Genomic DNA, 27,692 nt, shown 5'->3' with positions numbered 1-27,692 from the left:
GAGTTTTAGTGATATTCATTGATAAGGCCCATTGAAAATCAATTTTGCCTTTATGCAAGGCTCCATGTGTTGTTTTCGGATCTTAAAACACATCAGAAAATAATTTCCTTAGTTATTTAAATCTCTTTATGGGAAGAGGGGTCTTTCTAAAAAAAAATGATGTGCCAAAATGCATTAATTGCTGTCTATATATTTTTGCATAGCATCAACCTGTTCCTGCCAAACAATGGCATTTAGTGGAAGTGTGCTCTGAAATGTGATACTGCTTTCAATATTGGCATTTATAGCATATACATTTTATTAAATATCATGCTAACTTTCAGTTAATTGCATTTATCTTCTGAACTTTAGTCATGGTAATAAAAGTTTTCTCGATGGCAAACTATAGAGCTTTAATATGTTTTTGAACCCACACTTTTTCACAAATTTTCCACCTGAAGGGATTTCAGTATATCGAGCAAGGCACTGCTGATGGGGATGGGTGATAAGAGCCGACCCAGATGTGGTGATGTTCAATGGGTGAGAGGCCATATGAATGATGCATAATATTGGGATAATAACAGTTACAATCAAAGTTTTTTTTTAAGATGTGCAGGCTAACATTAGGAACAAATATTTATACGTTTATAATGCTGCATTAAAATTATTTCAGCATGTTATTTATCTCATTTACATATCTGCCCAATAGTTTGTTCATGTCAATTAAATTATTTTACATAGGAGCTATTCGTATGCAGCAAACCTGCAGAGAGAATCATTTTGAATCTGTCCCACAGTATCATTTAGTGGCCTTATATGGTTCTTAATGGTCTTCTGACATAGCTGAAAATGGTTTTGTTATTTCTGCTACAATTGCGCACTTTTTCTTTATCTCTTGGATGCCGTCAATTGCATGCAATACTTTTCCCTGTTGTCCTGAGAGTTAAATTCCTTAAGCATTAAATTCCTTAAGTAGACTTCTGTTTCAATCTGATGTGGGTCTGCTCATTCCTTATCATCCATAATGATTTGGTTTTGCCATGGTTTCATTCTGTATGAGAATGGTTTTAAATGGACTCCTTTGTGCTCACTACTTGATTGGGGATCTGCACTAGATAAGACAGTCACCTTTTGGCATATCTTCAGCCATTTTTGTAAAGTTAGTCCTCGTAGAATCTGGGACCAGTGTTAGATTGGCTGCAGTCTTGGATTGATCAATAAGATTAAAGCTAATTATATTATGATCAGAGCTGACCAAGTGTTTTCCCACATGATGGTTTGATATAGCATTAGGGTTGATGCTAATTGGAGCAGCCGTCATTCTGTTGTTATTCAGTCAATGAAGTTTGGAAGAATGCTAAGCAGCATGTCATGCAGGCCCCCACCTGTCAAGAATGAGGCACATTGGTTTTGTAACATGAACATTGATTTTTAGCTGTTGCTGGAGTAAGGAAATGAGTTGTTAAACAGTTCAGCTGTGGCTGGAAAAAAATATTTACATACTAACAGATATTGAAGGTGAGGAAGTGCATTCCAGGGCCTACTAAGGAGGATACAATCCACAAGGGCCAGGACTGGTTAGACCAGTTGGTCACAGGACTAACTGGCTGTTCCAGGGTTTTTTTTTCTACTGGCCATAGAGAGTTTGAACTCAGAAAGACTGTTTGCTCCTGGACTGAGAAGATCACTGCTGTCTGCTGTAGGGAAATCACAGATAGGTGTAGGAATTATAGGGTTGTAATAGTAGGTTATTTTAACTTCCCTAATATTGACTGGGACTGCCTTAGTGCTAAGGGATCAGATAGGGAAGAATTTGTTAAGTGTGTCCAGGATAGTTTTCTGAAGCAGTATGTGGATGGCCCTACTAGAGAGGGGGCTACACTCGACCTCCTCTTAGGAAATGAGGCAGGTGGTTGATGTGTCAGTGGGGGAGCACTTTGGGACCAGTGACCATAACTCTATTAGCTTCAAGATAGTTATGGAAAAGAATAGGACTGGTCCTCAGGTTGAAGTCCCAAATTGGGGGAAGGCTACTTTCGATGGCATCAGACAGGAACTCTCAAAAGTTGAATGGGAGAGGCTGTTTACAGGTAAAGGGACGCCTGGCAAGTGGGAGGCTTTTAAAAGTGAGATAGGAAGAGTTCAGGGCCGGCATGTTCCTGTTAGATGGAAGGGCAAGGCTGGCAAGTTTAGGGAACCTTGGTTGACAAGGGTTATTGAGGGTCTGGTCAGGACAAAGAAGGAGGCATATGTCAGGTATAGGCAGCTGGGATCGATCAGTCCCTCGAGGAGTATAGGGGATGTAGGACTACACTTAAGAAGGAAATTAGGAGGGCGAAAAGGGGCCATGAGATTTCCCTGGTAGATAAGATAAAGGAGAATCCTAAAAGATTCTACAAGTATATTGAGAGTAAAAAGGTAGCTAGGGAGAGAGTAGGTCCCCTTAAGGATCAGTGTGGTAATCGATGTGTAGAGCCAAGGGAAATGGGCGAGCTCTTAAATGAATTTTTCTCGTCTGTATTTACCATGGAGAAGGTCATGGAAGCTAGTGAGTTCAAGGGAGGGAACAGCGATATCCTGGAGCATGTCAACATTACAAAAGAGGAGGTGTTGGAGGTTTTGAAGTGCATTAAGGTGGATACATCCCCAGGGCCTGACCAGGTGTATCCTCGGATGCTATGGGAAGTAAGGGAGGAGATTGCTGGGGCCCTGGCAGAGATTTTTGTATCATCGTTAGCCACGGGTGAGGTACCGGAAGACTGGAGGATAGCTAATGTTGTGCCTTTATTTAAAAAGGGCAGCAGGGATAAACCAGGGAACTACAGGCCGGTGAGCCTTACATCAGTGGTGGGAAAGTTATTGGAAGGGATTCTGAGAGACAGGATTTATATGCACCTGGAAAGGCATGGTCTGATTAGGGATAGCCAGCATGGCTTTGTGCGTGGGAAATCAGGTCTCACAAATTTGATTGATTTTTTCGAGGAGGTGACCAAGAGGATTGACGAGGGCAGGGTGATGGATATTGTCTACATGGACTTTAGCAAAGCCTTTGACAAGGTCCCGCATGGTAGGCTGGTCCTGAAGGTTCGAACACATGGGATCCAGGGTGAGCTAGCAAATTGGATACAAAGTTGGCTTGGTGATAGGAGGCAGAGGGTGGTAGTGGAGGGTTGTTTTTCAGATTGGAGGCCGGTGACCAGTGGTGTGCCGCAGGGATTGGTGCTGGGCCCTCTGTTGTTTGTCATATATATTAATGACTTGGATGTGAATGTAGGGAGCATGATTAGAAAGTTTGCAAATGACACCAAAATTGGTGGTATAGTGGACAGTGAAGAAGGTTGTCTAAGGTTACAACAGGATATAGATAAACTGGGAAAGTGGGCAAGGGAGTGGCAAATGGAATTTAATGCAGACAAGTGTGAAGTGATGCATTTTGGGAAGTTAATCCAGGGCAGGACATATACAGTGAATGGCAGGGCCCTGGGGAGTGTTGTTGAGCAGAGAGACCTTGAGGTGCAAGTACATAGTTCCCTGAAAGTGGCAGCACAGGTAGACAGAGTGGTGAAGAAGGCATATGGCATGCTTGCCTTCATCAGCCGAGGCATTGAGTACAAGAGTTGGGACGTCATGTCACAGTTGTGCATAACGTTGGTTAGGCCGCATTTGGAGTACTGTGTGCAGTTCTGGTCACCGCACTACAGGAAAGATGTGATTAAGCTAGAGAGGGTGCAGAAAAGATTCACAAGGATGTTGCCTGGTTTGGAGGGCCTGAGTTATAAAGAGAGATTGGATAGGCTGGGTCTGTTTTCCCTGGAGCAAAGGAGGCTGAGAGGGGACATATTAGAGGTATATAAAATGATGAGAGGCATAGATAGGGTAGATAGCCAGAGTCTGTTCCCCATGGTAGGGGTGACTGAAACTAGAGGGCATAGGTTTAAGGTGAGAGGGAGGAGGTTTAAAGAGGATCAAAGGGGTACATTTTTCACACAAAGAATAGTGGGTATCTGGAATGGGCTGCTTGAGGAGGTGGTGGAGACAGGAACAGTGGCGACATTTAAGAGGCATTTGGACAGGTACTTGAATGAGCAAGGCATAGATGGTATGGAATTAATGCAGGCAGGTGGGATTAGGATAGATAGGCATTATGGTCGGTATGGACGCGGTGGGCCGAAGGGCCTGTTTCTATGCTGTAGGACTCTATGACTCTATGCTCCCATTTCTTTCTCACAAGCCTCTGAATCCACTGAAGACACAGGAACTCCAAGAGAGAAAAGTCTCCTACAGCAAACAATGTTTAAGTAGAATACTGGGCCCAATGAAAAGCAATATCTACCAACAATCAAGGACTCTACAGTGAGCTCGAAGAACCGTAACACAAACTCTTCAGATATTGCCTCAAATCTTTCCACTTTATATTTCTTCTGTTCTTTTCTGTCTCTACTTGCATGTGTGTATTGCGTATGTATGCTAGCGTGGGTGTGTCGTGTATCCGTAGGCATCAACCGAATTAGAGTTTAAGTTCAAGTTTGATAAATTTCAACTTTTCTTCATTAAATCTAAGAAAACCTGTTCATGCTGGTTTCTTTGCCTTATAATTGGAAAGCAGTGAACATGGATTCACCAAGGGAGAGCTAAAAACAGTGTGTTTAAAATTAAACCCTGTTACGCAAGGTAAAGGCTGAGAGGGACCCTGAGACACCCTCCTCACTGGGTCGTAACAGAAATTTGGGTGCTCGTGTCCGGAATTGACCCACAGACAAATGAGAGAAATTGGAAGTGGGAAGCCAAATTGTTCCCAATCAAAAAAGAGCAAGATGTCAATACAGGTTTTCTCGTGGTTGTGTGTACTTGAATATTAATATGTCTGCGACTGAAGTGAGTGGCTCCCCAAGCCAGGGTGAAGTAACTTGGGATAAGTTAAAAGCACTGTCTATGGAGGAGTTGAGAAAAATGGCTGAGCAATGTGGGATCACTGTACGTGGCAAGGCTAGGAAGTCTGACCACCTAAGACTAGTGGTCAACCATTTTTCCCTTGATTCTGAAGAAGCAGAAGCAGTGTTAGAAGCAGACTCTGACAAGGTATTGTTAGCAAAGATACAATTGGAACAGAGAAAACTTGAATTAGAAGACAGGGAAAGAGAAAGAGAGAGGCAGGAGAGGGAGAACGAGAGAGCCTTTTAGAAGGAACGTGAAGTAAATGAAAGGCAGGAGAGGGAGAGAGAAAGAATATTCCAGAATGAATGTGAAGAAAGAGAGCTGAAGTGGCTTGAGTTAACTAGGGGACGACAGAGTAACCCCAGTGAAAACATGACCGATGAGTTTGCTTTAATTTATAAGTCGGTCTCCCAGGGGAGAACCTTTCCGAGTCAGCCCCACAAATCCGAAAAGGACAAAGGGTGGGAAGGTGATAGGAGCCCAAGCAGTCCTAGCAGAGAAAGAAAAGCATGAGACACAGGGGGCACCCCTATAGGCAAAAGGGAAAGTGCTGTGAGCAGTAAGAGTGAGACCTGGAGACTTGTCTGCTTCCATTGTAATAAAGAAGGGCATTTAAGAGCTGACTGCTGGAAACTAAAGGGAAAACCTGTAGGGTTAATCAGGGCCCACCCGTTCAGTGAAGAAGTGAACCTGATGGAAAGCACAGCAGAACAAGATGTGGCTTTAACTACAGTAAGAGTGAGACCCAGGAAGCTTACGGCTGTAAGTGCAGGAAAATTTAATAAGATTCCTGAGGGTTATTAATGTTTTGTGTCTGAAGGGAAAGTAACTCTATACCCTTGAGTGGGACAAACAAACCCATAGTAATTCTCAGGGACACAGGGGCCACTAGATCCCTTCTACTGGTAAACAGCCTGACCTTTCCCCCAGAAAGTGCAGTGAACACCAGAATGCTGGTGAACGATATTAGAGGGCAGTGTATACCTGTACCTGTACACTGGGTGCACCTGAAGTGTAGTTTCAGGACCGGTGACCGTAGGGATTGTCTCTAGTTTACCTGTGGTCGGGGTTGACCTGCTCCTGGGTAATGATCTGGCGGGAGTGAAGGTGGTGATCCCCCTCAGTGGTGAAAGAAAGACCGCAGGAGCTCAGAAAGACAGGGCCTTGGCAAGAGATGGACCATGATCAAACCACCTCCCCCAGAGGAGACTGAATTAGCACTGCAGGCAGATGACCAGGTCTGTCTGTCTGAGACTTTCTTTGGAAAGTTAGGAGACCCAGGGAATGAATTAAATGGATTTTCCCTAAGTGAGGCTTAACGAGCCAACCCAGTATTGTGAGAGTTAACACAGGCTGCCCAGTCTGAAAGTGAAGCAGAGGAAGTCCCTGATTGCTACTTTTAAAGAATGAGGTACTGATGAGGAAATGGAGTTCTCCTCACAGACTTGAGAGCAAGGGATGGACAGTGGTCCACCAGTTAGTGGTGCCGCAGAGCTACTGGAGAGAAATATTAAGAAGGCCTCACGAGACTACAGTGGCTGTACATGCCGGTATACGAAAGACCAAAGCTCGTATAAGACAGCAGTTTGACTGGCCAATACTTCACAAAGATGTGGTGGAGTACTGCAGGAGTTGCCACACGTGTGCCAGGTTGAGGAGAAACACCAACCTGCAGTATAACCTGCATCCCTAAGTGCTGTACCTGTGTTAGGAGGGCCCTCCAGCAGAGGGCTGGTGAACTGTAAGGGACCCCTGCCGAGAACAAAAAGGGACAGGTGGGCACAAGGCTGGCTAAAGGTTAGACAGGGAAGGGAAGAAAGTGACCAATAGGGCAGGTTAAAGGAAGTCTGGGAGGAATCCCAGATGAAAACCCCTACTGTCCGGTTAGCCAACCCTGAAAAATATGAAAAGTTAGATCCCACATCCTCCTAAGTAAGTGCAGACACTAGAAGCACCCCACCAAAGTTGCTAACAGCATTTACAGGAACTTGCAGAGGCAAAGAAAGACCTCTAGGGGGCAGAGAAATCGTTAGGGTGATGCCCCACTTAGTTGAAGTGCCACAAGGGAGTGCAATTGAGTTTGAACAATATCTGCAGGCAGGAGTGACCTCTGGGACGAAAGGGAGATTAGCAAAAAATCCTCCCCCCACGGTCAGAAAAAAAGCGAACCACCTATCGCCTGAAGTCAAAAGCCTTTGCATGACTCAGCAAAGCACTGAAAGAGAGTTCAGGATAGACCCGCCCACTACTGACACTCCTGGGAAAAAAATTCCAACTCAGGGCTAATTAAACCTAACCATCTCAAACACCCTAGGCAGCCATGGAAATGGGCAAACTGAAGAAAAACTTCCCCAAAGAACCACATATTTACTGGGATGCCAAAGAGGGGGCAATTAAAGCAGCACTGGCACCAAGAAAAGACAGGCTGTAATACGTTTTAGGATTTATAAATGAATGGGAATGAATGAGAGAAATGCATGTTTTTTTTTCTGTACATTATATTTTCTCTCAACCCGTTTAATGAAATATGCTGTTCTCAAATCACATTTTATTCCACTGGGTGTGGAGGAATCATGCAGGCCCCCACCTGCCAAGAATGAGGCACATTAGTTGTGTCATATGAACATTGATTTTTAGCTGTTGCTGGAGTGAGGAAATGACTTGTTAAACAGATCAGCCGTGGCTGGAAAAAAACGTTTACAGACTAACAGACATCGAAGGTGAGGAAGCACATTCCAGGGCCTGCTAAGGAGGATACAATCCACAAGGGCCAGGACTGGTTAGACCAGCTGGTCACATGACTAACAGGCTGTCCAGGGTTTTCTTTTCAACTGGCCATAGAGAGTTTGAACTCAGAAAGACTGTTTGCTCTTGGACTGAGAAGATCTGTCCTGTCAGCTCCCATCTCTTTCTCACAAGCCTCTGAATCCACTGAACACACATGAACCCCAAGAAATAAAAGTCTCCTACAGCGACCAAGGTTTAAGAAGAATACTGGGCCCCAACGAAAAGCAAGATCTACCGACAATCAAGGACTCTACAGTGAGCTTGAAGAACCGTAACAAAAGCTCTTCAGATATTGCCTCAGATTTTTCCACTTTATTTTTCTTCTGCTCTTTTCTGTCTCTTTGCATGTGTGTATCGTGTATGCATGCTCTCGTGGGCACGTCTTGTATCGTAGGCATCAACCGAATTAGAGTTTAAGTTCAAGTTTAATAAATTTCAACTTTTCTTCTTTAAACCTAAGAAAACCTATTTGTGCTTGTTTCTTTGCCTTATAATTGGAAAGCGGTGAACAAGGATTCACCAAGGAGGAGCTAAAAACACAGCGTGTTTAAAATTAAACCCTGTTACGGTAAGGCCAGGTGAAGGCTGAGAGGGACCCCTAGACACCTTCCTCACTGGGCCGTAACACAGCAGCATACCCAAGAAAAGATTGTCACTTCTATGTAAGTAAGATTATTGTCACCCTGCTATCTAAGGTTACTTTGAGGTTCATTGGAAGATGCGATCTTTAGCCTTTGACCACAACATCCTCAATGTCTCTCTCCTGTCATCCAGCTGTGTGGGACTGCACTTGCTTGGTTCCATTCTCATCTATTCAGTCATAGCCAGAGAATCACTTCTAATGGCGACTCTTCCTGCTCCCGTGCTGTTACCTCTGGCGTCCTCCAAGGATCTATCCTTGGCCCCCTCCTCTTTCACATCTATATGCTGCCCTTTCGATGACATCATCTGAAAGCACATCATTAGTTTTCATTTACACTGATGGCACACAGCTCTACCTCACCACCACCTCTCCCGACTCCTCCACTGTTGCTAAATTATCAGATTGCTTATCTGACATCCAGTACTGGATGTGCAGAAATTTCCTCCAATTAAATATTGGGAAGACTGAAGACATTGCTTTCCATCTCTGCTCCAAAATCTGTTCTCCAGCTACTAACTCCATCCCTCTCCCGGGTCACTGTGACTAAACCAGACTGTTCACAACCTTGGTGTCGTATTTGACCCCGAGGTGAGCTTCCGACCACATATTCTTGCCATCGCTAAGACCGCCTATTTCCATCTCCATAACACCACCCGACTTTGCCACTGCCTTAGCTCATCTGCTGCTGAAACCCTCATTCATGCTTTTGTTCCCTCTAGACTTAACTATTCCAATGCACTCCTGGCTGGTCTCCCACATTCTACTCTCTGTAAACTTGAGGTTATCCAAACCTCCGCTGCCGGTGTCCTATCTCGCACCAAGTCCCGTTCATCTGTCGCGCCAGTGCTTGCTGACCTACTTTGGATCCTGGTCAAGCAACGTCTTGATTTTAAAATTTTCATCTTTGTTTTCAAATCCCTCCATGGCCTTGCCCATCCCTTTCTCTGTAATCTCCTCCAGCCCCATATCTGCATTTATTGAATTCTGGCCTCTTGACTATTCCTGATTTTAATTACTCCACCATTGGCCATGCCTTCAGTTGTCGAGGCATTAAGATCAGGAATTTCCTCCCTACACCTCTCCACCTCTCTACCTCACTTATCTTTAAAACATTTCTTAAAACCTACCTGTTTGACCATGCATTTGGTCATTTGACCTAATATCACCTTACGTGGCTCGGTGTCATATTTTGTTTTATAATGCTCCAGTGAAGCACCATGGGACATTATATTACTTTAAAGACACCATGGGCAGGATTTTCCCTGCCGGCTTCGGAACCCCGATGTCAGGGTGCAATGGGGGAAGTAGTCACCTGGCAGTGATTTTCCCTGAATTGGTCAATTCATGGCCAGAGTGTGACCTCCTCATCCAATTAAGGATGGTGGAGGAGCTCTCGAAGCTGGAGGGCCAATAGGAGGCACTTCACTGAGGAAGCAGCAGGCTGCCTTTTCAGGTAAATAAGAGAGAGGGCGCCTTAGAACTTCAAACTTTAAAATAAATTTGCTTAGCAGTCAGGCCATCATTGTGGAGGGGAAACCTGCAGCTGAAGCCGGGCAGGTGGGGAAGGCCTCAGAGCCTGCCTCGTGCTTCCCCACCCAGTCTGCTACCGGGAGGCCACCTCCAGTCAGCTGGCCCAGTCTCTGATGCCACAGGGGGCCCAGAGACTAACTGGAAAACCCAAGTCCGTCTCTGACAATAGGCCTTTAAGGGCCCTCAATTGACTACCTGCCATTTGCAGGCGGGTAGTCTTGCCACTCCCGCCTCAGGGAAAATGGCTCAGGGGCAATATAGAGCTAGCACACTGGCGCACTGGCTGGCGGTGTATATTTCCATCCTGTGCTCGCCCCCATCGGGACCTAAAAAAAATCAAGTCCTATATAAATATAAGTTGCCGTTAATGCATATGGCATTGATCTTTCAGGATCACCAAGGCTTGAAACCCAATGCTTTTGAGTGTTGCTGGGATCACACGTTAAATATTAAGGTTTCAATAGCTGCCAGAGTGCAAAAGTTCTTGTCATTTCTTCAAATTATAAAACACATGAAAAAATCTCACTGAAATCTACTGAATAAGTGGATGTTTCACAGATTGCTTCTCAAAAGTGTGTTCTTCAACATTCCTTACAACAGAGCAGCAGACCCTAATTGATCCTGACTGCAGTATTTCTTTCTTTCTTTCCTCATCTTCCCTTCATTCTTGATACCTCTGAAATTTCCTCCCTTTTTTTGTAATGTACGGAAATGTAATCTATTATACTTCTGAAATACTCCTCTGTCTTCATTCTTCACAAATCATCTCCTCTACCCTAATCCTCCTTTCTCAATTCTTCTTGTCCTCATTTCTTCCCAGTATCAGCTTCAAGACGTTTTTATACCAAGACATCATCCATCTCAATACCATTGGTTGCCCATTCTGTTGCCTTAACTACTTGATCGTGGCTTCCCCTTTTAAAGCCTCATTTTCATTGTACAAAACGAAATACTCTGGTAGTTGTAAAGACAGTAGTTTCGAGTAGCGATTGGGATTCCAGAACAGCTCTGCATTTTGGTTCTTCATGTCTTGCTGTGAGATGTGAGATGAAGGGGTCAGGAGCTCCAGTAGAAAGGTAAAAGCCAGCAAATGGAGGAAAAGGATGGATTAGGGATTGTTTAAATTTTATCATTATCTTGAAGGAAGGAGGGACTTTTGAGATGGAGACATACAGAGAAGGAGGATCATAAAGGAAGGTTGAGATAGAGCAGCAGCAGAGGTGCCATGGGGCAATGACAATACCAGATCCTGAGAGAGGGAAAGGGGTTGAACTCTTTGGTGTCATATGGTGGGTTGGCATTACAACAAACATTAACAGATATGGGCATACATGTCAAAAATAGCCAGCTGTTCTTTAGGAATGTACTGTTAGAGAGGATAGTAATCTGTGACAGAAGTTATTGAATATCACTAGTCAAGTTGTAGATGTTTCCACTCTTTCCAGCTATATTTCAACATCAGATACATGCATAAGATGATAATAAGTTGCAAATATTAATCCACTTACAATTACTGTAGATACTAATAGGAGGATTCTCAGAACTCGTCATGTGTCAATGTATGTGAAATAAATAGGTTGCAGCAAGGAGCAAAGGAATGATATTTTTAAAATAAGCTTAAAAGTACTGGTCAGGGAAATGTATCTCCCTTTAACTGACTAGATCAACTGCTGCCTGCTATTGGTTACTATCCATGGACGCCTAGTGAAAATAGACATGTGTGGAGATTGATTGAGGACAGGATCAGCTAGCCTCGTTCCTCTGTGTTTGAATAGCCCACTGACAGGCTCACACATGAAGGATTCCAATTGTCTGGGATAATGCTCATGGAACCTTACCATAGTGTAATCCAATGCCTTTAAGACAGGAGGGGGAAAAATTGGAGTGGGATGGCAGCAAATAACCATGTGAGATGGTGAAAGCACTGATCAGGAGCAAATGTATTAACCTCCACTTGCTTCCTATTTCTATTAGGTTAATATCTTTCTGGTTAATCACAGCTTTGTTCACTTATCTGAATTGATATTGTTTTTGTTTTTAAGCTGCGTTTTGGGGCGATATTGCCTTAGATGAAGAAGACTTGCAACTGTTTCAGATTGACAGGACAATTGATTTATCAAGGCACATGATAGACAGAATTGGACACACAACAGGTAACGTATGTTGCATGCATGTAGACAGAATATTTTTCGAAAGAAACCATAAACAAATGAAGAAACTAAGCCTAAATTTTCTGAGTTACAACTGGTGACAATGTAACTCATCCACCGCCAGCTTGTATGAGGAATATTATGGTAGTATTGCCTGTGATTTAATGTGATACACTGATCTGTAGCATATGTAAAATAATTAGAAAATTGTTCACAAATGCTTTTTAAAACAATGCGCTTGGAAATTATTGCCATTTATATTATTACAACTGTGTATATATGTAGCATTATAGAATTTATGTGGTACTCCATCAATGATTTACCTGGTAGCTCACCCTTGTAGACCTGGACGGTCTCAAATTCAAATCCCACACTATGCAGAGTTGCTGAGGTAGAAGTAGGGATGCTGTAAGTGATGCTAGCGGGTCTGGTGATCTGTGGCCTGCTGGAGTTAGGCATGTGCAGACATGAGTGGAGGACAAGATTGGGTTTGGCTGTTATAGCTCCCAAGGTCAAATACTTTGCTAATACTTGGGGTGTTGGGTTGGGGGTAGGGGGAGTGGGGGAGTGGTGTAATTTTAACAGGTGGGTTGGGGTTGAGTGAGATCTAAAAAATGTTTTTAAATCTCGAACCGGACCCCAACTCATTTCCAACCCTGGCATGTCTGGGTTTAACGGTGACGGGACAAGGGGCCGGCAGCCAATCCGCTCACAGGAGGTGGTCTCATTGATGGTGCAAATATGTTGTCAGAAGCTCATTTAGGAGTCAGATATGATACTAAGGTTGCGAAAAATCTGGTTCAGCCACAGACAGTTGCCAGGGAGAGGGAATGAGTCAGTGGCTAGGGAATGGAGTTTGTAGCAGTGACCAAAGACAATTTTTCGGTCTTCCCATCATTAAATTGAAGGGAATTTCTGCTGATCCAGAATTGGATGTTGGACACGCATTCTGATAATTTGGGGATAGTGGAGGAGTCAAGAGAGGTGGTGGTGAAGTATAGCTGAGTGTCATCAGCAAACATGTGGAAACTAATGCTGTGTTTTCAGATGATGTTGCTGAGACGCAGCATATACATGAGAATTAGGAGGGGCCTAGGTAAAATTCTTGGGAGCCACTAGAAATAACATTATGGGGGCAGGAAAAGAAGCCATTGCAGGTGATTCTCTGGCTATGACTAGATAGATAAGAATTGAGCCAGGTGAGTGCAGTCCCACCTAGCTGACAATGGTGGATTGGTGACGGTGGTGTGGTCAACTGTGTCAAAGGCTGCAGAAAGGTCAAGAAGGATGAGGAGGGGTAGTTTACTTTTGTCAGGAACCTGTTGCTGTGTTAATGGGGACATGGGGCGTGGGGTCTGATCCTGGGGCAGGGTGTCCGTTGACCAGGAAGGTTGGACATTTTAATATAATAAGAAACCTGGGAGCCTCACATTTAACCTCTCTTACAAGTTTAATCCTGGCTGGCAGGGTGTCCCTAGCCTTTGGGAACCCGCCAGCTCAAGGGAGGTGAGGACAGCTTTGGGGGAAAAGGTAAGTGCCCTCACAACACTGCTTGTGGTCAGGACGATCATGAGTGCCTTTTCACATACCAGCCTATCTCCTTCCCTGCCAACGGACTCACTGCCCCAGAATCAGACCCCATTTCCCTTGTTCCCACTAACACAGCAGCAAGTTCCTTACCTGGAGTGCTCTTCACCCAAAAGGGAGCCAAAACGGCATTAATCTGGCTGAACTCTGGCTAGATCCTGTAGAGAAAACTGGACTTCCGCATTTCCTGACTGAACCTCCTCGCCCCTGTCTATCAGGACCTTACTGTCTGGGTTCACAGTTGAAGAACTTGGACTAGTACCAGAGTATAACTGTCCTTTATTTGTGGAATTGAACCTAAGAAAATCACAAATTTGGGAGAGGGAGGGAAGAAAATTAACAAAAAAAGGAGGAAAAGGGAAAGGAAACAAAATGTATTTTATTGGCAGTGAACGAACATCATAACATTGTAAGCACACTTCTAACTTTAAAGCCACATTATTCCTTAGGTTCAAACCCCACTCCAGCACTCCAGCTTTGTTAGAAATATTGAGGTAAATTTTCATCTTCATTGTGCAGTAATCTTGAGAGAAAATGAATGGACTGACAATCAGATGAGTTCTACAACAGGTAGGCAATCTACTCCGCCACATTACAACCCATGTGGTGAAGGCAAAAATTTACCCCATTTAACTTTTGGATGAGAGATCATTCCCAATCCCAGTGCAGAGTTTTAATCAATACAGATGCAAATTGGAGAATAGAACACTGTGATCATCATGCCCGATTCATGGCCTTCCCAATTTTAAGCCATTGATTAACATATCAAAATCTAGAACCTTGGCTGGGAAAATGTGACGCTGAGAACCCCGCATTGCCTCTACTGTGGGAGGCCTGCCAAATCATTAAGTGGACAGTGGCAGGTCTTCCACAGGATCAAGGACCCTGGCGATGGAGTCATGCCCTCTGAGAGCTACTGGCCAATCAAGTATCTGTGAAAGATTCCAGGGAGTTCTTTGGTGTCCTGCTCAAAATTCATCCTGGCACCAATATCATCACAGATTCATCTCATTGCTGATTGTCGGCTTTTACAGTGTGAAAACTGGCTGCCATGTTTGTCTACATAACAAAAGCAACTGGCCTTTAATGAATTCATTATATGTGCAGCACTATGGCAGATTTTATGAGAGATGTGACATGGTGTTATATAAATGCAAGTCTTTCCTTTGTTTAATTTTCATATTGATACAAATAGCAACTGTTTTCTTCAGGCAGCAGCGACCACAAGTATACCGTGCACCTACATTGCTCACCTAACTGTATATTATTCCTGGATTCTAGTACGCTAGTCTGACAGTGACCTATTGAATTCCCTGCAGTTTATTTAGATCTTTCTGTACTCAGGTGACTGTACAATCTTCACTGTGGTTTAAAAAACAAGGATAAAATAAAACTTGCATTTTCATATTGAAACATATCAAAGCATTTTACTCAATGAAGTAGTTTTGAAATAACTGACATTTATTATGTGGACAAACATGATAGCCATTCTGTGCCAGTAATGTTTCACAAAATCCAATGAGATGAATAATCAGTTGATTGATTTTAGGTGGTGTTGACTAAGGGAGGAATGTTGACAGCAGAGCTCCTTGTTCTTCTTAAAATATAACTTTGGGATCTTAACATCCATTTGACAGGCAGACAGGATCTCTTTTTAATGTCTCATCCAAGGTATGGCACATGTAACACTTCCTCAGTACTGTATTGGAGATTCAGCCTAATTCATGCATCCAAGTCCTCATGCAGGTTTAAAACTGTTTGTTGAACCAGAAGCAAGAGTGTTATCCACTGAGTCACAATAACACAAAGTGACCCATTTTACTTCACTATTCATTCTATACATATTTAAAAAAACAAAATTATTAGCTTGATGGAAATCACCACTCTTGAGTCAGCATGCACTGTTGTACATCTTTGTAAGTGTTATTTTCTGCTTGTATTTTTAAAGGTGGGTCTGGAGAACACAGAGTTTCTAAAAGGAAAGGAACAATTTATCAACTTCTAGATCGGATACTAAGATTGGAAGCAGGTATTCTTCATAATAACTTATTATTATCAATATTAAATGTTGCCAATACAATGTTTTCACCTTTTTAAATATTGATTCTTTTTCAATCTTGCAGTAATACAGACTGTATTTATATATTGTGTGCATTTTTAAAACTGTGATGTGTCAGCCATGGCTGGAAAAGACATTTGCATATTAACAGATGGTGTTTGGAAGGACAAAAGGACCATTCCCTGACATTCAACCCACCAGACGTTGAAGGTGGGGGAGCTTGCATTCCAGGTTGATTCTAAGTTGGCGGAATACACAAACAGACATGGTCAAACCAGCTAATCACATGACTAATCTGCTGGGCAACCTGAGTTTTTTGAATTTGTACAAACAGTTTGAACAGAAAACTGTTCGCTCCTGGACATTTCCCAACTCTTTCTCACAAGCTTCTGAATCCACTGAAGACACAGGAACCCCAAGAGAGAACAGTCTCCTACAGCGAACAAGGTTTAAGAAGAATACTGGGCCCCAATGAAAAGCAAGATCTACCTCCAATCAAGAACTCTACAGTGAGCTCGAAGAACCGTAATAACAACTCTTCAGATATTGCCTACAAACCTTTCAACTTTATTTTTCTTCTGCTCTTTTCTGTCTCTATTTGCATGTGTGTATCGCGTATGCATGCTAGCATGGGGCACAGTGTGTATCCGTAGGTGTTAACCGAATTCGAGTTTACGTTTAATAAATTTCAACTTTTGTCGATCCTTTTAATGAAATACGCCTTTTCTTAAGTCTCATTTCATTCCACTGGGTGTGGAAGTGTCATGCTAGGCCCCCACCTGCCAAGAATGAGGCACATTAATTTTGTCATGAACATTGATTTTAAACTGTTACTGGAGTGAGGGGAGGACTTGTTGAACAGATCAGCCGCGGCTGGCAAAGATATTTGCATATTAACAGATGGTGTTTGGAAGGACAAAGCAGCTATTCCCTGACATTAAATCCACAATGGACTTTTGATCACCAGACATTGAAGGTGGGGGAGCTCGCATTCCTGGTTGACTGCTAAGATGGCCAAATACACAAATGGACATGGTCAAACCAGCTAGTCACATGACTAATCTGCTGGGCACCCTGAGTTTTTTGAATTTGTACAAACAGTTTGGTCAGAAAGCTGTTTGCTCCTGGAGTGAGAAGATCTCTCTCCTGTCTGCTCCCATCTCTTTCTCACAAGGCTCTGAATCCATTGAAGACACATGAACCCCAAGACAGAAAAGTCTCCTACAGCAAACAAGATTTAAGAAGAACACTGGGCCCCAACGAAAAGCAATATCTACCTACAATCAAGGACTCTACAGTGAGCTCCAAGAACCGTAACAACCCTTCAGATATTGCCTCAAACTTTCCACTTTATTTTTCTTCTGCTCTTTTCTGTCTCTATTTGCATATATGTATCGTGTACGCATGCTCTCGTGGGGCGCAGTGTGTATCCATAGGCATTAATCGAATTAGAGTTTAAGTTTAATAAATTTCAACTTTTGTTCTTTAAACTTGAGAGAACCTGTTTGTGCTGGTTTCTTTGCCTTATAATTCGAAAGCGGTGAACAAGGATTCATCAAGGGGGAGCTAAAAACACGATGTGTTTAAAATTAGACCCTGTTACAGTAAGATCAGGTGAAGGCTGAAACGGCACCCTAGACCTCTTTCTCACCTGCTCATAACAAATGTAAAGGAGGTTTTGAGAGATGTGTAGAATCATGAGTCATTTCTATATTTTAAATATATTTTTTATGGAAATCCTCTGATGTCTCAGTGAACAAATAGAGTAATACTGAGATAAATAAATCAGGAAGATACCAGTCTCAGTCTTTGTAAAATAGCCATGAATTGGCTTCAGTGGCGATAGTACTGGGCTTGGCTGTGATGACCCTCCCAGTTGAGATCTCTACTATTACTACCTCAGCTCCTTTAGCGAGCAGCCGCTTGGGTGCAGGACCTGCACTTCAGCACAAGCCGGTTCTGTCAGGGGAGAAAAGTGTATGGGCAGGAGTAATGGAACTCTCCAACTTCACCTCTCACTAGAAGATTCTGTCCATCATGTAAACATCCCTCTTGTAGGATTAAGCTCAGAAATTTTGCCCAAGTATGACTACACTAAACAACACATTTAGCATTCATTGTTCAATGTCTTGTGACTCCTGCTGAAAGCATGTATGTATGTTTACATGTACTTGTGTGTGTGTGTGTTTGCATGTATATGCGCTTGTGAATGTATGTATTTGTGTGTATGTGGGCAGGTAAAGAATGACTTGGCAATGAAATGCTTGGCAATAATGTGTTCAATACTGTGTCAGCACACACATGAAGGATGGCTACTTGGGTGAGGTACATATGGAACCATACTCCAGCACGAAAGAAGCAATTGCATTTATATAGCACCTTTCACATCTTCAGGACCTCCCAAAGCACTTCACAATCAGTGAAGTTCTTTTGAAGTATGGTAATTAGGCCAAGATGTCACATTGTCAGTAGAAGAGGGACATAAGGAGGCCACAAAGGGATATAGATAGGTTAAGTGAGTGGGCAACATTCTGGCAAATGGAGTATAATGTGGGAAAATGTGAAATTGTCCATTTTGACAGGAAGCATATTATCTAAATGGCGAGTGATTGCAGAGCTCTGAGATGCAGAGGGATCTGAGTGTTCTAGTGCATGAATCGCAAAATGTTAATATGCAGGTACAGCAAGTAATTAGGAAAGCTAACAGAATGTTATTCTTTATTGCGAGGGGAATTTAATACAAAAGTTATGCTACAGTTATACAGGGCATTGGTGAGACCATATCTGGAGTACTGTGTACAGTATTGGTCTCCTTATTTAAAGAAGGATGTAAATACATTGGAAGCAATTCAGAGAAGGTTTACTAGACTGATACCTGGAATGGGCAGGTTGTTTTATGAGGAAAGGTCGGACAGGCTTGGCTTGTATCTGCTGGAGTTTAGGAGAGTAAGAGGGTGACTTGATTGAAGCATATAAGATCCTGAGGGGTCTTTACAGAGTGGATGTGGAAATGATATTTCTCCTTGTAGGAGAATCTAGAACAAGGGGTCTCTATTTAAAAATAAGGGGTTGCCCATTTAAGAGAGCGATGAGGAGAAATGTTTTCTATCAGAGGGTCTTGAGTCTTTGGAACTCTGTTCCTCAAAAGGCAGTGGAAACAGAGTCTTTGGATATTTTTAAGGCCGAGGTAGATAGATTCTCAATAAGCAAGGGAGTGAAAGGTTATCGGGGGTAGGTGGGAATGTGGAGTTGTGGTTACAATCAGATCAGCGACCTACTCCTGCTCCTAATTCGTATGGTCGTATGTATGACACTATTTAACAAGTTAACATAGTTATTAACAACTATTTAACACTTTAACAAAGTGAAAAGGAAGCATTTCTTAGGAAAAATAAATTTCAAGAAATTGCAGTTATTGTGTACTTAAAGATATTCCATTTCAAAAAAAAAGATTGATGTGAATCAATGAAATGTTTATACTCAAAATATTCATGTGAAGATTATTTTTTAATGTTAAAAATAAATAATTGCAGACAGTTATCAAAATACCACTGACAGAGAAAAGAACAAATCGAAAGCCTTAAGACGGATTGAGAAGAATAGAGTTCCCAGAGCTGCAACTTCACGAGCTGAAAGAATATGGCCAGGGGGTGTTATTCCATATGTCATTGGCGGCAATTTTACTGGTGAGAGTTGCTGATGTTTACTTGAAATTGACTCAAAAAAATTTAAATACCTTTGTTACTTTGCACATCTTCCTCCCAATTGTTGTCTTAACTGCTACTAACCACCTTACATTTTATTTTTCGATGATTAGGATCATCAATATTTGGTAAGTTCTACTTTTAAGTTTGTGTTAAGGCTGGGAGCTCTCTATTATGGGATGCTCTACCTACTGCCTAGATTGAGAAAGAAGAACCTCAATCTATGAATCCAAACTGTAATTTCTGTATTATTCATTGTTTTACAATGGAACTGTATAATTTTAATACAGCATTTAACATCTTTACTAAATTGATATAATTGTATTCAGAAAGGCACAAGAGTTGAATGGTGCTAATCGTACTCCGCCAACAAAAATGTTGGTTCATAAGCAAGATACAAGCAAAGCCTGGGACGGGGGGGAGCCCTGCCTCTGTTTTTTTGCGCCCGTACCCTGGAGCAATCCTCAGGTCTTTTTAACTCCAAGTTTCAGGAACGGGGATCCCTGTCCGTTTAATGATAGGGATCCCATCTCCAAAAACTGACAGCCAATCAGAGGGCCGGCAGCTCAGCAGTATTGGCAGCACTATCAGGAGTGGTGGCCATTGCCGGTACTGCAGAGGCTTCGGACCCAGGCCCAGCGCTCGTACCCTGGACCAGAGGTAGGTGAGGTGGGGTCGCCAGTGCCAGTCTGGAAGGCCTCAGTGGGAGGGTAGTTGTGCAGTCAGGGGGAACAGGGTCCCGGGCGGCAAAGTGGTTCCTGGTGGGCGTCTTTCAGGCCCACAAATTGTCCACGAAGGAGGATCCCCCTCCCCAAGCCTTAGGGGAGGGCGCCATGTTGCAAGGCATCCTACCCGCGCAGCGGAGGCAACCTCCCCCGCCCCTCCCCCCCCCCCCCCCATGCCGCTGGTAAGATCCCAGCGGTGGTGGGAAGAGGCCCTTAATTGGCTGTAAATAGGCTACTTAAGGACCTCAATTGTCCTCTGTGTGGGAAGGCAGTTATCCGCCTATCCTGCCCCCCGTGAAGATTGATTTGTGACAAGGAGGCAACAAGCCCTCCATCCTGCTGCCACCCGTCATGATACTACTTTCCCTCCACCCCCCCCGCCCCCGCATCCCCACCTCAGGGGGCCACACAAAATCCCAGCCTTTATTTCTGTAGTGTTTTGGTGCCTGAGAGCAGTAGGACCTAGGAGAGATATCATCTATCACACACTGTGGTTTCAGTCTTTGCATAAGGAGACCAGATGGTTTCTCTCAAAATAGTGAAAGAAAAATCAGACATTTGTCATTGTGGACTGCACTCTGTGCTGTTACCAAGTGGATTGAGATTGTTGGGGGACTGGGAATAGGTTATTTCCTGTTTGTTCCAATTAAACAAAATGCAAGGGGAAAGAAGATGAATTTGAAAAGAAACAAGAACAGTTGGTCAGGATAGATGTGCTGCATGGTGTGGCACTGAGGTACATGGAACAGGAAACACCTAAGTATAATGTCAGTGCTGAGTCAGCTGATTTCTGTCAGGACATAGATAAAAATGAAAAAGTTGGCTTCAGCATCATTAGAATGCGGAGTAAAAAAGAAATCAAGTATTATATTTGCCCCACTCATGTTCATTGTGATCCTTGCTAGGCAGTGTGTATGTGTATAAGTTGGATGAGTATGTGACAGGGCATGTGATGCATTTCATGCTAAAATATCCTGGTGACGCTCTTGTAAAGAATGACCACATGGATGAGATACTAGGCTAGAAAGGGGACACGCATCCAATTCCTGCAGTTAGTAGCTATCCCATGACCTCAGATTGGAAAATACATGTATGGATACAAAGGCGAGAAAAGAATCAAGCTTGAAAGTGAGTAGTGCCACAGAACAGCTGATTGATTTCAATCATATTGTGGCAGACTGTGATCTGGCTATTATTTATGATGTTACTTGTCAGCACAATTCATAATTTGCTGCCTCTCTTAACTAAATGGAATTACCTTCCCTAATAATTTGCTCCTCTGGAGTGGTTAACATCACCCTGTGGATTATACTTGTGACAGAATTTTCTGACTGTAGTTAATATGACAAAAGTAGTTTTAATGCTTAAAATTCTACTTTCCTTTTGCCTAAACAGCTCTCTGACTGTTCGTCTTCAGCTACTGGTTGGCCAATGTTACTTACGATATTTCCTTCCAGTTATTATTAGTATGCACACACTTCATGTCTGCCATGTAAATTGTTACACAAATGCATCAGCCTAGCTTCACAGGTCTCGCTTCTAGCTTTTACACTTCTTTGACTCACAGCAATACTTATGTAATGATAATATCAATATTTTCATGAAATATGCTTTGCTCTAATTCCAAGGATCTATTATAATGTTGACTATATTAATATAAAAATATTCTTATTCTTCAGTGCCTTCTTGTCTTTATTTGATCCTTTTGTGTTTGTATTTTTTCATTTTGTCCTCAACATCATTGCCTCTTCCTACTCCTTGATCAGTCATTGCTGTTTGTACATCTATATTGACCGAAGTATGAAACCCAGCCCACATCCACTGCAACAGACTCCTACTTATTAGTTTCAAGTTTGGCACTGACACCGTGGTCCTGATAACTTTGAAGTGGGAAGGGAGTTGTGTAGGCGTGGAAGTAAGGGTTTCCTACAGTTCCTGCTGAATTTAAATGGGGAGTTGATTTTAATCTTTGCAACAGGTTGCCCGCCCGACAGTCAACCAGCTTATCAAGCTGGAAAACAGTTGGAGAGTAAATCAGAGTTAAGTATGACATTGCAGTGGAAGGCGGAAGGCGGATGGGGGCAGGTGGTTGAACATCAGGTGGAATGGGGGAGTCTGACATTGTGGTGGTGTTCAAGTCAAGGGGTTGGTGAGTAGGGAAGCCAGACATCTCAGTGGGATTTGGGGGGGTGGGGGCATTGGTTGGGTCTTCGTGGGGGGATTGGATGTTGTGGGGTTAGGGGGAGTTGGAGGAGGCGGTGGCGTAGTGGTATTGTCACTGGACTAGTAACCCTTTAGGGGCGGCACAGTGGCGCAGTGCTTAGCACCGCAGCCTCACAGCTCCAGGGACCCGGGTTCGATTCTGGGTACTGCCTGTGCGGAGTTTGCAAGTTCTCCCTGTGTCTGCGTGGGTTTCCTCCGGGTGCTCTGGTTTCCTCCCACATGCCAAAGATTTGCAGGTTGATAGGTTAATTGGCCATTATAAATTGCCCCTAGTATAGGTAGGTGGTAGGGAAATATATAGGGACAGGTGGGGATGTGGTAGGAATATGGGATTAGTGTAGGATTAGTATAAAAGGGTGGTTGATGGTCGGCACAGACTCGGTGGGCCGAAGGGCCTGTTTCAGTGCTGTATCTCTAAACTAAACTAAACTGAGGGTATTGCTCTGGGGACATGGCTTCAAATCCCACCACAGCAGAAGGTGGAATTTGAATTCAATTAATAAATCTGGAATTAAAAAGCTAGTATAATGATGGCCATGAAACTATTGTGGATTGTTGTAAAAACCCATCTGGTTCACTAATGTCCTTTCGGGAAGGAAATCTGCTGTCTTTACCTGGTCTGGCCTGCATGTGACTCCAGACCCACAGCAATGTGGTTGACTCTTACGTGCCTTCTGAAATGGTCTAGCAAGCTACTCAGTTGTACCTAACCGCTACGAAATCAATAAAAAGGAATGAAACCGGACGGACCACCCGGCATCGACCTAGGCACCGGAAATGACAATGGCAAACCTAGCCCTGTCGACCCTGCAAAGTCCTCCTTAGTAACATCTGGGGGCTTGTGCTAAAGTTGTAAGAGCTGTCCCACAGACTAGTCAAGCAACAGCCTGACATAGTTGTACTCATGGAATCATACCTGACAGACAATGTCCCATACACTGCCATCACCATCCCTGGGTATGTCCTGTCCCACCAGCAGGCCAGACCCAGCAGTGGTGATGCCACATCCAGCCGTGAATGGTGATGGACAATTAAACAACTCACTGGAGGAGGTGGCACAGTGGTATACAGTCGGGAGGGATTTGCCCTGGGAGTCCTCAACATCGACTCCGGATCCCATGAAGTCTCATGGCATCAGGTCAAACATGGGCAAGGAAACCTCCTGCTGATTACCACCTACTGTCCTCCCTCAGCTGATGAGTCAGTACGCCTCCATGTTGAACAGTACTTGGAGAAAGCACTGAGGGTGGCAAGGGCACAGAATGTACTCTGGGTGGGGGACTTCAATGTCCATCACCAAAAGTGGCTCGGTAGCACCACTACTGACCAAGCTAGCCGAGTCCTAAAAGACATAGCTGCTCAACTTGGTATGCGGCAGGTGGTGAGGGAACCAACAAGAGGGAAAAGCATACTTGACCATGTCCTCACCAATCTGCCCATCTCAGATGCATTTGGCCATGACAGTATTGGTAGGAGTGACCACCGCACAGTCCTTGTGGAGACGAAGTCCCGCCTTCACATTGAGGATACCCTCCATCGTATTGTGTGGCACTACCACCGTGCTAAATGGGATAGATTTTGAACAGATCTAGCAATGCAAAACTGGGCATCCATGAGGGGCTGTGGGCCAACAGCAGCAGCAAAATTGTACTCAACCACAATCTGTAACCTCATGGCCTGGCAGATCCCCATTACCATCAAGCCAGGAGACCAACCCTGGTTCAATGAAGAGTGCAGGAGGGCATACCAGGAGCAGCACTAGGCATACCTCAAAATGATGTGTCAACCTGGTGAAGCTACAACACAGGACTATCTGTGTGCCAAGCTGCATAAGCAGCATGTGATAGACAGAGCTAAGCGAACCCATAACCAACAGATTAGATCTAAGCTCTGCAGTCCTGCCACATCCAGCCGTGAATGGTGATGGACAATTAAACAACTCACTGGAGGAGGTGGCTCCACAAATATCCCCATCCTCAATGATGGGGGAGCCCAGCACATCAGTGCGAAAGATAAGGCTGAAGCATTTGCAACAATCTTCAGCCAGAAATGTTGAGTTGATGATCCATCTCAGCCTCCTCTTGAAGTCTCCAGCATCACAGATGCCAGACTTCAGCCAATTCAATTCACTCCACGTGATATCAAGAAACGATGGAAGGCACTGGATACTGCAAAGGCTATGGGTCCTGACAATATTCCGGCAATAGTACTGAAGACCTGTGCTCCAGAAATTGTCGCGCCCCCAGTACAGCTACAACACTGGTATCTACCCTGCAATGTGGAAAATTGCTCAGGTATGTCCTGTACACAAAAAGCAAGACAAGTCCAACCCGGCCAATTACCGCCCCATTAGCCTGCTCTGAGTGATCAGTAAAGTGATGGAAGGTGTCACCAATAGTGCCATCAAGCGGCACTTGCTTAGCAATAACCTGCTCAGTGACGCTCGGTTTGGATTCCGCCAGGGCCACTCAGCTCCTGACCTCATTGCAGCCTTGGTTCAAACATGGACAAAAGAGGTGAACTCACGAGGTGAGGTGAGAGTCCTTGACATCAAGGCAGCATTTGACCGAGTATGGCATCAAGGAGCCCTAGCAAAACTGACATCAATGAGAATCAGGGGGAAAACTCTCCGCTGTTTGGAGTCATACCTAGTGCAAAGGAAGATGGTTATGGTTGTTGGAGGTCAATCATCTGAGCTCCAGGACATCACTGCAGGAGTTCCTCAGGGTTGTGTCCTAGGCCCAAACATCTTCAGCTGCTTCATCAATGACCTTCCTTCAATCATAAGGTCAGAAGTGGGGATGTTCGCTGATGATTGCACAATGTCCAGCACCGTTTGCAACTCCTCAGATACTAAAGCAGTCCGTGTAGAAATGCAGCAAGACTTGGACAATATCCAGGCTTGGGCTGATAAGTGGCACATAACATTCGCGCCACACAAGTGCCAGGCAATGACCATCTCCAACAAGAGCGAATTTAACCATATCCCCTTGACATTCAATGGCATTACCATCGCTGAATCCCCCACTAGCAACATCCTAGGATCTACCATTGCCCAGAAACTGAACTGGAGTAGCTATATCAGTACCGTGGCTACTTAAGAGCAGGTCAGAGGCTAGGAGTCCTGCGGCGAGTAACTCACCTCCTGACTCACCAAAGCCTGTCCACTATCTACAAGGCACAAGTCAGGAGTGTGATGGAATACTCTCCACTTGCCTGGATGGGAGCAGCTCCAACAACACTCAAGAAACTCGACACCATGCAGGACAAAGCAGCCTGCTTGATTGGCAGCCCGTCCGCAAACATTCACTCCCTTCACCACCGACGCACGGTGGCAGCAGTGTGTACCATCTACAAGATGCACTGCAGCAACGCACCAAGGCTCCTTAGACAGCACCTTCTAAACCCGCGACTTCTACCAACTAGAAGGACAAGGGCAACAAATGCATGGGAGCAGCACTACCTGCAAGTTCCCCTCCAAGTCACACACCATCCTGACTTGGAACTATATCGCCGTTCCTTCACTGTTGCTGGGTCAAAATCCTGCGACTCCCTTTCAAATTAGCACTGTGGGTATACCTACCCCACATGGACTGCAGCGGTTCAAGAAGGCAGCACAATACCACCTTCTGAAGGGCAATTAGGGATGGGCAATAAATGCCTGACCAGCGATGCCCACATCCCATGAATGAATAAAAAAAAAACATTGGGGATTGAGGGAGTCAACATCACGGTGGATGGAGTGGTGTCGGAGAGTGAGGGATGGGGGGAGTTGGACATTGTGGTGGGGGTGTCAGTCAGTGGTGGGGGAGTGTCGGTCGATGGCGGGGTATAACCAGGAAAGCTTGGTGGGCTGCTCTTTGCTCCTCCTGACCGCAAGCAATGCCGTAATGGTACTTAGCAGAAGGAACATATCCTTCTTGTCTTTCTTTAAGTGCCAGCAGTAAGGTATTAAAAATTCAATTTTGCTCAAAATGTAGCCTCACACAGCCTCGTTGAAATATTTTAGTGATTGACACACGTCCGAAGAGCAGACTGGTTGCCCGCTATCTCCACACGACCAGCCTCCATTAAAACTGGAACTGGGTGGGTCAGGGTCGGGTTGCCCATTTTTGGTTGCTGCTGCTGAGGGCAAGTGGACTTTTGGCGTTTTCTCTTCTACTGCAAGTAGCAAACTATCTAGCCACGGTGCCTTAATTATTGATGTGTTGTGAAGAATGCAAACAATGTGGATTGTCAGGATGTATAATCATTATGCATTGATTAATGCATTCTCTAATGTCTTGATACAATATCAAAAAAGGTCATTCATGTTTAAACTCCCACATTTGTTAAAATTAAATTATGGATTCATTTTTTTCATTCTGCGAAGCTGATACATTTATTCATATTCTGAAATTACTGCATAATTTTGTTTCATGGTATTTATGAAAGGGCACATTGGTACACTAGACTGTTGGTACAGTAAGCATATGTTGGGGAACAAGATAGTGTAGCGAACAATTTCAAAAGGATAGCTGTGGGGCTTTAAGGACCAAGTTAAACATAAAGAAAAAACTTGTATTTTTATAGCGCCTTTCACATCTTTGGGATATACCAAAGCGTTTTACAGCGAATGAAGTACATTTGAAGTGTATTACTGTTGAAATGTAGGAAATGGAGCAGGCAATTAGCACACAGCAATGTGATAATTATCAGATAATCAGTTTTTTAGTAATGTTGGTTGAGGGGTAAATATTGGGCAAGATGCCTGCTGTTCTTTGAATATCACCATGGGATCTTTTATGGTCACCTGAGAGGGAAGACAAGGCCTTGATTTAACATCTTATCCAAAAGAGGGATTGGTTGGTTTACAGCAGTGTTCAAAGATTGTTGCAATCTGGATGTGTGTATATGCGGGAGTGGGGGTGTTTCTGGATCATAGAGTCATAGAGAGATACAGCACTGAAATGTAGATTTCCAGGAAACACTCTAGATTGTCCAGTACTTTATGACTTCCCAGTGAAAGACATGCTTTATCCATTCCAGCTGGCATATATCTGACAGAGGTTTTATCTGCATGTTTTTGTGGGGAATGTTACACTTTGTGTGAGGGAGAATGCATTTCTTTCCATGAGCAGTGCCAGATGTGCTAGCTCAAGATTTGTGAGGGAGATATTAGAGCTTCGAAACCAGGGTTGGCCCCCCCCCCACTCTCTCTGTTCCCTCCTCGATTTCTCTGTCCCCCCCCCACTACCATCTCTCTGTCCCCCCTCTCTCTCTCACTCTCTCTTTGACAGTTGCAGGGAGCAGGAGCGCACAGCGCAGCAGTTTTGTTCTTGGTCAGTTTGTTTAAGAACATCACGCTGTCAATTTCACAGCTGATAGCTG

General features: G+C 43.9%; 1 protein-coding gene across 2 annotated transcripts in view; it reads left to right on the top strand.

Annotated features, from left to right (window-relative positions):
- tll1 (tolloid-like 1) overlaps positions 1 to 27,692 on the top strand; it is a 412,500-nt gene that overhangs the window by 150,607 nt on the left and 234,201 nt on the right. For both annotated transcript variants that reach the window (XM_068040010.1, XM_068040002.1), the window contains 3 exons: positions 11,917 to 12,027; positions 15,560 to 15,640; positions 19,204 to 19,356. In XM_068040010.1, coding sequence (XP_067896111.1) covers positions 11,917 to 12,027; positions 15,560 to 15,640; positions 19,204 to 19,356 — 345 coding nt within the window. The remainder of the gene's footprint in view (positions 1 to 11,916; positions 12,028 to 15,559; positions 15,641 to 19,203; positions 19,357 to 27,692) is intronic.

Source organism: Heterodontus francisci, chromosome 1 (assembly GCF_036365525.1).
Source record: "Heterodontus francisci isolate sHetFra1 chromosome 1, sHetFra1.hap1, whole genome shotgun sequence".
NCBI classification, from domain to species: domain Eukaryota; kingdom Metazoa; phylum Chordata; class Chondrichthyes; order Heterodontiformes; family Heterodontidae; genus Heterodontus; species Heterodontus francisci.
Note: the sequence above shows the minus strand (reverse complement) of the source record. Positions and strands in the feature narration are given on the sequence as shown.